Source organism: Brachypodium distachyon, chromosome 4, assembly GCF_000005505.3.
Source record: "Brachypodium distachyon strain Bd21 chromosome 4, Brachypodium_distachyon_v3.0, whole genome shotgun sequence".
NCBI lineage: Eukaryota > Viridiplantae > Streptophyta > Magnoliopsida > Poales > Poaceae > Brachypodium > Brachypodium distachyon.
In genome coordinates, this window is record NC_016134.3 from 44,082,680 (window position 1) to 44,092,242 (window position 9,563).

The 9,563-nt window shown below is 42.7% G+C and overlaps 1 protein-coding gene across 1 annotated transcript; it reads left to right on the plus strand.

The window, feature by feature from the left end:
• Positions 1-588: 588 nt before the first annotated feature.
• Positions 589-9,195, plus strand: LOC100845738. Its single transcript, XM_003578690.4, has 7 exons — positions 589-1,039; positions 2,186-2,478; positions 2,608-2,713; positions 3,147-3,270; positions 3,365-4,114; positions 5,634-7,533; positions 8,482-9,195. Exons 2-7 carry the CDS (start codon positions 2,292-2,294, stop codon positions 8,883-8,885), a joined length of 3,471 nt encoding a protein of 1,156 aa, XP_003578738.1. The 5' UTR covers positions 589-1,039; positions 2,186-2,291; the 3' UTR covers positions 8,886-9,195.
• The last annotated feature ends 368 nt before the right edge of the window (positions 9,196-9,563 follow it).

The following is a 9,563-nucleotide window of genomic DNA, read 5'->3' on the forward strand; positions in this document are numbered from 1 at the left end:
TTGGATTGTCTAGATGCGGTACTCCCTACTAGTCGCGAGCAACGCCCGTGATGGCGCGATCTTCTCGGACTAGCAACAGATGCGGTGGCGGCGGCAAGAGCAAGGGAAGGGGAGTGGCAGTGGAGTGTGTGGTGTGCCTGCAGGAGCGGGCGGACCGTGACGTGGTGCGCGTGCTGCTGGTGTGGAGGAAGGCTGCATCGACGTCTAGCAGCGCACGCGCTCGTTGTGCCCGGTGTGTCGGGCTTACCCGGAGCCAGAGGTCGGCGCGCGGCTAGGGGAGCTCTCGTCGCCACTGGACTTGGACCTTGAGGAAGACGAGGGGACGAGGGAAAAAAAGAGAAAAGTATGAAAAAGACATGAAGCGTGACAGGTGGGACCCACATGTAACGAGTAAGTGTTAAAATCGCTTTAATTTCTATTTTAGCTGATGTGAGACAATTAGATACAAAACATGTGGTTCTGCGGACAACTCAGCAAAAGTGGCTCCCTCAAAATCTGTGAAATCTGCTCATAAAAAAAACATTATGCCGATTTAAGTGTCGCAATCCGCAATCATGAGTAAAACGGAAAGGAGAAAAAGACGCCTCTTCTCCAGTTCACCTCGCCCAGGCGCGGCAGTGCGGCACGCAGCCAAGCACGCAACAGCGCACGCTCCCTCTCTCCACTGCGGAGTGCGGAGTGCAGTGCTCGAGGCCCGCGCTCCCTACGCTTGCTTCTCGCCGCAGCAACGCAGTCACTCGCTGGCGGGGGGCGAAGCCCAGCACCACGCCTGGAGAGAGCGCAAGTCGCCGCGGAGCAGAAGCGGCGCGGCGGAGGAACCCTAGGAGACGAGACTCCCACGCGCGCCGCCGAGCAGCTCGGATTCGGCCGGATCTGCGCTCTCCTCGCCTTCCCCTGCGGCGCGGCGGCTGGGGGCTGGGTGCTGCCCTTGCCGACCGTCCGCGCATTTTTGGCCCTGGGTTGGCGGTGGCCCGGCGGGTGTGTGGACCAATTGGGCTCGAGATTTGGCTTGTCCGCCGCACCGTGAGGGTGGAATGCGGTAAGGAGGAACTGGAATTCGTGTTCCCGTTCGTTGTTTCGTTGATTCATTCAATCGGGTTTACCCGTTCGTTGGCTGTGTGATGTTGTGGCCAATTTTTTTCGGGAGTTTGCTTTTGCGGGTTTCGAGCTCAGCTCGCCGGGGTTTATGATTGGGCCAATAATACTTTGGGAATGATTGCTTACGTAACTACTCCAGGCACGAAGTAATGTTCCTTGAATTGTTTTATTATACAAGTTACTAGAAGTTTGAATTTTGTTGTTATTTCGCTTGCTCTTTAGTTGGGGGCTTGAAGAACTCTTGGCTGTTGTCCTTGTCGCTCTTCCTTTTGGTTTGGTAATTTTGTTCTAATGTGGCGTAAGAAATTTATAAGCCACGAAATTTCGTTTGAATGATGACGTAATTGAATTGGGTGTGCAAATGCAGCAAATAAAGTAAGACTGGATGCTCTAGATACTACTTATACAACAAGTTGAATTAAGCTTGCTGTTTCCAGCTTTTACTATCACTTCTATTGTTTACGAGGTTTGATTTCCAGGGAACAGCTAGACATATTGTGGCATGCCTTTTCTTCAAGTGCCTACTTGGAATTGATTATGTTTATTATGCTTTCTTGGATTGGTAAATTATCTCGATCGACCGGTCCAATAGATGTGGTAAATAGTCTCCTTGATCACGGAATAGAAAAGTTTAATGCAAGCTTTTTCCATATTGTTGTGGCAGTTTGCCTTGCCATCCAATTTTTGTTGAGGAACCCACCACATGATTGGCTCTCATCTCCCAGATGGGTGGATCTTTTCATCTAGAAATGTGATTGATTGGGCCGTTTGGGCTTTGAAGTGCAAGAGTCATGGGCAGCTTCAAGTTTTGGGGTGCTTTTTCAGACCCTTTTGGATGGTTCATCCTGTTTGATTGCTTCAAGGAATCAGTAACCACGTTAGAGTTGTAGGTGTAATTTGTGTAGATAACTTCGGTTGGCGGTGTGATGGCTTGGCTATTTTTGGCAATGTGTGCTGAGATTCACTTGTTCCTTTATATATATTGTAACCTCATAGTTCTCAAAAATAATGACTTGTTGATATACCCTTTGTGTTTCTCTACATTTTCTGTGTGGCTAGTCCTTAGTGATAGTAACTTGTGTTGCAGGTAATTGTGCTAAATGGATGATGATGTCAGTGTGATATCTTAGAAAGGAGGAGCATAGGACCGTGTCCTTGGAGAGATTACAAGTCTGCATTGCAGCATTACAAAGATGCCAATCTCACCTTCAATGAGGAGATCTCCAGCAAAGGAGATTGCCCACAAGAGGGGCCAGAGTTTTGGGAGCAAACTGCCTGCTAAATCAACGGATGATGAGCTCATGTTGTTCAATGATATGCAGAGAAGTGAGAGGGAGAACTTCTTACTGGAATCATCAGATATTTTCCATGAGTCATTCTGTAATGCTTATAAATACCCCCCTTTCATATATTCAGTTTTTTTTGTAACATGCTATTTCAGAGTGTGTGGAAGGTGCTGTATGATTTGTATTCACTGTTACTTATTTGTGTCTTATCCCCTTGCTTCAGCAAAGTTGAGCTATTGTCCGGATTTCAAGCTTGGTGTCAACATTGCTGGACGAGTAGAAAGCCGTGATCTACTTAATGTGGACGGTGATAAAACTGATTATGATTGGTATGCAACTATGCACACCTCGCAGCATATTGCTTTGTTTTGTTTCTTCATGACAATTGCTGTTATTTTAATTGTTTTAACGAATCTAGCTTTTGTAGATGTTCGGTGAATATAATCTGCATAGTCATGCGATGAATGTTAACATATCGTTCCTAAGATGTATTAGAGCTACCTGTCTTCGTGCTGTTTAGTAGATTGAATATGAGTTCGTTTCTTATTCGAAATTTACTGGGTAAGCTGCAAACTGTCAACTGCTAAGGTTCTGATTGATTATGATGCGGGTGTGTGCATTAGGAATTTTGTAAGTGAGACCGATTGTGAAATTTTTAAGTCTGTTAGTCTCCATAATGTCAAATGTAAAAAACATCTCCTTATGCAGTGAGTTCTTTTATAATATCTGCAACCAATGTACAAATAAAATTTCATTGGACAGGTTGCTGACTCCTCCAGAGACACCACTTTTTCGTTCATTGGATAACGAGGAAGACCACCGCATTGGTCTGGCTCCTAGAGGCAGGGCTCAGACTAAGCCGGTATCAATTTCAAGGTCATCAACAGTAAGTGTTTTTATCTCATGGAAGTTCTTGGAGTTCTAAATATGTAGGACCTGTACTGGTCAAGTGGCAATATTCTTGTTTAATCTATACGCAGATGGAAAGTACTCAAAGATCTAGAAGAAGCAGTGCAAGTCCAAATAGGCTTAGCCCATCACCACGCGCAAATTGCGGTGCAGCATTTGCAAGGACAAGGTCATCAAATTCACCTTCTCGATGTAGCCCATTACTTGCTCCACAACCATCTGCAGCATCACCAAGATCTTTAACTCCTCCAGCTCGTAACACATTAACACCTCCACGAAGGTCGCCGAGTCCTGTCTCGAGGAGGGTGATTACCCCTTCAAGTGGCCTAACATCGAATGGAACTAGGGGAACCTCGCCTGTAAAAGATAATCGCAGGTCATCTTTACCAAAACTTCAAAGTTGGCAGTTAAATGATCCTGGTTTCTCTTCCGATGCACCTCCAAATCTTCGCACGTCTCTGCCGGATCGACCATTATCCCGTTCAAGGGGTGGATCCCCTTCATCTTTCAGTGGATTGGACATGGGTTCAAGAGGGAGCAGACGATCAATGTCTCCAACTCCATCAAGAAGGGCCAGTTCATCCCATAGTAATGAACGAGATCGTTTCAGCTCATGCAGCAAAGCTTCTGCAACATCTTCTGGCGATGATGATCTGGACTGTGTGCAATCTGTTGCAGTTGGCTATGCTGGTAGCTCAGCTGTAAAAAATAGCCTGTCAGTGATGACGACCAAAGCTATAGCATCATCAAAGAAAGCATCCAAGAGTTTCTCCCCTAATTCCGCTCCAAAGCGAACCTTTGATTCTGCTGTTTGGTTGATGGTACGTTGTTATGCTTTGCTGTTATGATGATGATTGAATATTTCCTTGTGTTGCATGGTATTATTTCCCTAAGTATATAATCGGTAATCCATTTTATAAACTGGGAAAACATTACATATCTTACATTTCTTATGCAACTTGATTCTGGTCAGCTGGTATCACCATGTCAGGGACGGTGGAGCTAATGTGGCAAGCTGTGGTGCCCGCTACACCTTGATCCAGCCGCAAGTACCAAAACCCCACAGTCCAGCCGACATCTTTCTTCCCTAGAACCTGCAGCGGTGCCATTAGTGGCAGTGCCAGTAGTCTGTCCGTGAAAGAAGATGGGAGCGAATAGGTATTCTAGGTAGTCTTGGGCCGTGTGTGTTTTTTAATTGGTGAGCTGAAGGGGCAGGTAGATCGTGGCCTGGGTCAACCCCCAGTTGATGGATCAACCCCTCTTCAGCCTGGAGTATGGTACTCCCTCCGTCCAGAAATCGAAGGCCAAATCCCAAATCTGAAATTTCCATAAATACGTGGCTACTTTTCTTCCTTGAGTTAATTTGTTACCTACCCTGCCACAACCCTAGCACAAAATCTCATTGTTACTCGCACCTTACTTGGTGATTGGTGTGCATGCATGCATAACTTAATTGCTCCTTGTTGCAAGAGAATATGTTCTCCCATACTTCCGTTGGCTAAACAAAAAATCCTTACTACTACGCACTACTAAAAGGATTTTCCTCGGTTCCCGTGATCTTGGAAAATGGCCTTGTATTTCTGGATGGATGGACTTGGAGCTACTTGTCCATGGCTACGCGCAACGCTAGAAATGACACGACATAATACACGTTCATGCTATACATTAACTCTGCCACACCAAGAAATTTGTCTGTCCTCCGCCACTTGCTGGTGTCATATTCCATTCGAATGATTTGGCAGTAGGCACCTTGTGCAATGGTATATTTTTTGAATTCTGCTAGAAACTATGTTTGACAGCAAGATTATATGGCACTATGCGTTCTTTTTCGGGCGTTGGTTGAAACGGTGAATCTCAAATTAAATATTATCAAGAAAGAGTTTGTAGCCTTGTGGGTTCTCCATGGAATTTTTTAAATGAGAGCACCATACCATAACTCAGCATACCGCCAAGTTTACCTCAATCATTTTCTGTATCTTCATTATTCGGACTTTATTAAAAAACCCATCTGCTTGGGAGTGCTACAGATGTTGCACATGATTACATAAAGTAAAATACTCCCTCCGTTTCATAATTCTTGTCTCAAATTTGACCAAAAATGGATGTATCTATTCCTAAAAAGTGTCTAGACACATGTAATATTTTGACAAGAATTATGGAACGGAGGGAGTACTCTATAGCGATTTCATTCAATGAACATAGTTTTCCCTCTAGTACTGTACTCGTTGTACACATTGCTTGATGTTTCATGCAGTTGGTCTTCTTTTAGTGTAACTCAGTCCTATACTATATTCTGGTTTCATAAATCTTAAGAGGAAAACTGTGGTGTTCTTTTTCTAGGATCACCGCAAAGCTCCTCAAGATATGTTCAGGCCACTGTTATCAAGCGTTCCCACCACCACTTTTGGTGCTGGAAAAGGAAGTAATGTGCATCGGCCAATGCTCTCGCGCAATTCCTCAGTCACAACCAGCAGTAACGTGCATCAGCCAATGCTCTCACGCGTTCCCACCACCTCTGAGCACGGAGCCACTTTTGGTCCTTTTATGGAACCTGATCAAGAACGGCATTATATATCTGGTGAATTGGAAGCAACTGCTAGTTCTGGAATTCATGAAGACATATTTATGTTTGATAAATTGGACGAGCAGAATGAAGGGCCCAGTTGTCAGCAGCACAGTTTATCATCTATTCCAAGTAGCCCAGAAGAATCATCAATCACAGAACAATATGTAAAAAGCTGTAGATGGGACCTTGATATGGAAAGAAGCAGAACAGCGAATCAGATTTCAAGTGATGTTTTAGGTAGTACTGAGGCTGGCCATGGTAAACTGGCTACATGCGCTAGGTGTAGAAAGTTATTCAATGCGGTGAATGTGGATGTGGATGGGTGTGATTATTGTGAAGAATGTGCATCAAGGGATGGAACTTTTTCCACAAACCATGAGACACACACTACAGAAACACCACATCAGCAAGACTATAAAGCTTGTATTGCAGCCCCACATTGTGCAGAAGATAGCAGTGAGGCATCTCTTGACCATCAACCAGTGATCAATGAGCCTCCTGCTGATTCTTCGCAACTGGTGGACACAACCGAGGAAACGTTGCTGGGGGAACGCTTGAAGAATCTTGCAGAAAATAATAGGCCGCATTTTATTGAAGACTCTTCACTAGGACATAACAATGACATTTCATCGCATCGAGTTAATGTAGGTGGCTATCAACCAGAAGAATCAACACCTGTGGAGTATGACCATTTCAGGGACCAAAATGGTAACCACAATGATGAAATTTCCCGATGTTTGCCAGAGATATGTTTCCAAGGTAGTGAGTTTATGTCTGACATAACAACCGGTGATTGTCATAAATCAACTGGATCGCCTAGCCATAAGGTTAATAATGCCGAAGGAACAGGCATATCAGTATTCCCACTGCAGAAGTCAAGCAGCAACAAATGGCCTGTTGTGGAAGGAAGGCCCTTGGCTGCTACAAACATTCTTTGTTCGGAACGTTATTATACGAGAGATAATGACAATACGATGAGGTATATCCTTGGACGTGATAGTTCTTCGGCCACTTCTTCCATTGATGTAGGGTGTTCTAGGCAATTAGACATAAGCTTTGAGCGCCTTAAAAGTAATCAGCATGGTGATGTTGATAAGTCTCAAATAGGCAGCAACGTGAGTCGTCAAAGCATTGCTTCTGTATCAGATATGTCAACCAGTGGTTCTTCAGTTTCATTTTGCCCTCGGAGTGATGTAAATGTTGATGCTTGTTGTCCAACAGATAATTCAGAAAATGATGTTTCAACTATGATTTCTAGAAGAGAAAATGGATCTTGTAAAGATGCTCTGTCAAGTGCTATAGAGTGCTGGTCTGTAGCACAAGCTATTGCAAGCAACGATAATGAAGCTGTTGGAGATGTAGTAATTCGGAATCAAGAAGCAGACAAGATGGCTCATGATGATGATTTATGTGCTAACATGTCTGTAGACGCTGATAGAAACTGCATAAGAAGTCAAGAAGAAGATGTTTCTGCTATCACCAGCTATCCAGTTGAGATTCCTGAACATCCTCATGCATGTGAGAGCAGTTGTGATAGTCGTCAGGTGCAGTCTGAAGCAGTTTCGGCTTCCGATGAGACAAACATGTTTGATGATTGTTCTGTGTCTGCCATCTCAGATGAGGGTGTGCTGGTTTCTGCAACAGAGCCTAAAATAGAGGATCTTCCAAATAATGGTATGTGTCCATGACTTTCTAGTTTTTGTATTCACTTTCCTGCCCTCATAGAGTTCTGCTTCTTTAATTTTTAACTCTTTATTTACCATTAATGTGTTTTCCTGGGTGTATTTTGGCACAAAAATGTTATGACCTTGTTTGAGATTATCTATTTTGTGGCACTAAGGAACTGTTGCTAGATACATGAGGACATTTTCAGGGAAAAAACATCTGCTTTTAGAAACCGAAGAGAAATTATAATAATTTATGTAACTCTGTGACTAAGGGCATCCCTAATTCCTAATACTCCCTCCGTCCTGAAATAAGTGATGTGGATTTGTATAAGAATCTATACAAATCTACGTTACTTATTTCAGGACGGATCTTATACAAGTCCACGTTATTTATTTCAGGACGGAGGGAGTACATGATAAACATAATTAGCCAATTTGTCCGGCTCATGTAAAATAATTTGGACAAGAGGCCTTGGTTAAGATTGTTTCATATAATTCGCTTCCTCCCATAGCAAATACTTCACACTTTTGTTCATTCTTCTCCATGATGCCCTCCCATATCTAGATTTTCAAATGGAGCCAAGTAAAGACAATAGATTGCTCATCTTGTTCGGAAAGTAATTGATGAAGTACAAAAGCTTCATTCAATGTGCACACAACGCCGAAGAACCAAAATCCAACAGGCGACTAGTAGACTTACCACCTGCACAGGTTTCACGCATGCATCTTTAATCTCAAAACGTTTTTTACAATAGTATTTTCTTGTGCTTATGAGGTCATTTTGCATGCCTGCTACATCCACATTAAATTCACTGATTTTTGTGTACACATCAAAAGTAGTTTGTATAATGCAGATCTATTACATCTTCTTTCAGACCTTAACCAATAAGTGGTAATCTTTTTTAAGGGATGAATATCATTAACATAACATAATTTTTTTTTGCCTGACTTGTAGAAGGATCAAGGAAACAAATTCAGAGAAGTTTCACTTTAGAAGAGGCTACCGATACAATTCTCTTCTGTAGTTCCATTGTTCATGACCTGACATATAAGGCTGCAACAATTGCAATGGAGCATGAGCAGGAATCTGAACTTGCTGGTGCCCCTCGGCCAACAGTCATGCAAATAGGTAAATCCATTCGAAGGGAAGATGGCTTGTTGAAGCTGCCTCACAGACAAACACCACAACCCAGGGTTCGAAAGAAAAAAATAGAAAGTGAAACCATCACAGAAATAACGAAGACGGAAATCATTGCTAAAGATCCTGTAGCTGTACATTCTGCTTCTGAAGTTACAAAGGCATCCGATAGCATGAAGCCTCCAAAGATGGAATCGAAGTGCAATTGCACGATTATGTAACTTCTCCAGGAAAATATGACCAGGAGACTTCTGATCTGAGTTGAAATCCATGTGTGGCGGTTTTATTTCGCGAAAGTCAGTTCCGTGGTGTAATTCTGGCTTCCCCTTTTTCCTCGATGTTTGTTTCTGTGAAGTTTTGCTTGTCATGTGGTGCAATTTTAATCTCCTCAAAGTTGTTACACTTCTATTCTACACAAAAGAAAAGTGTGAAGTTTGGCTAATACAAATGTGCTGTTAGGATCACATGCAGCTGCTGTGTAGTGCTACTGTACGATCCGGTTCCACGTGAAGAAACTGTATTTTGGGCTCATTTTTTATTTTTGTATTTAGCATTCTTTTGTGGAGAAAACCAAATGCGCGTATTGTTTCTTTTCTTACTCGAGAGCTACAACGCTAAGGGCACTCCCAATGGAGTGACGTCGGTTTTTCTATTGCCACTTAATAATTGATGATATGAGAGAGATAGTTGGAAAAAAAGTGTGAGCCCTTAAGTCTTAAGTAAAAAGATGATCTCTTCACGAGGATAAGATATAATTTCCCATTATGATACATTTACATTATCTTGACATTTATTTATTTAATCTTATTTCAATTTATTATTAATCGCAAGGTATGACGGAAAAAAAGATAACCTATTGTTTGACATGTTTTATTGTCTTCTGTAAATAACATGAAACA

Coding starts and splice junctions, on each gene's coding strand:
- LOC100845738 (XM_003578690.4), top strand. CDS start 2,292: ATGCCAATCTCACCTTCAATGAGGAGATCTCCAGCAAAGGAGATTGCC. Junction 2,479..2,607: donor TATTTTCCATGAGTCATTCT/GTAATGCTTATA, acceptor CCCTTGCTTCAG/CAAAGTTGAGCTATTGTCCG. Junction 4,115..5,633: donor ATTCTGCTGTTTGGTTGATG/GTACGTTGTTAT, acceptor TTCTTTTTCTAG/GATCACCGCAAAGCTCCTCA.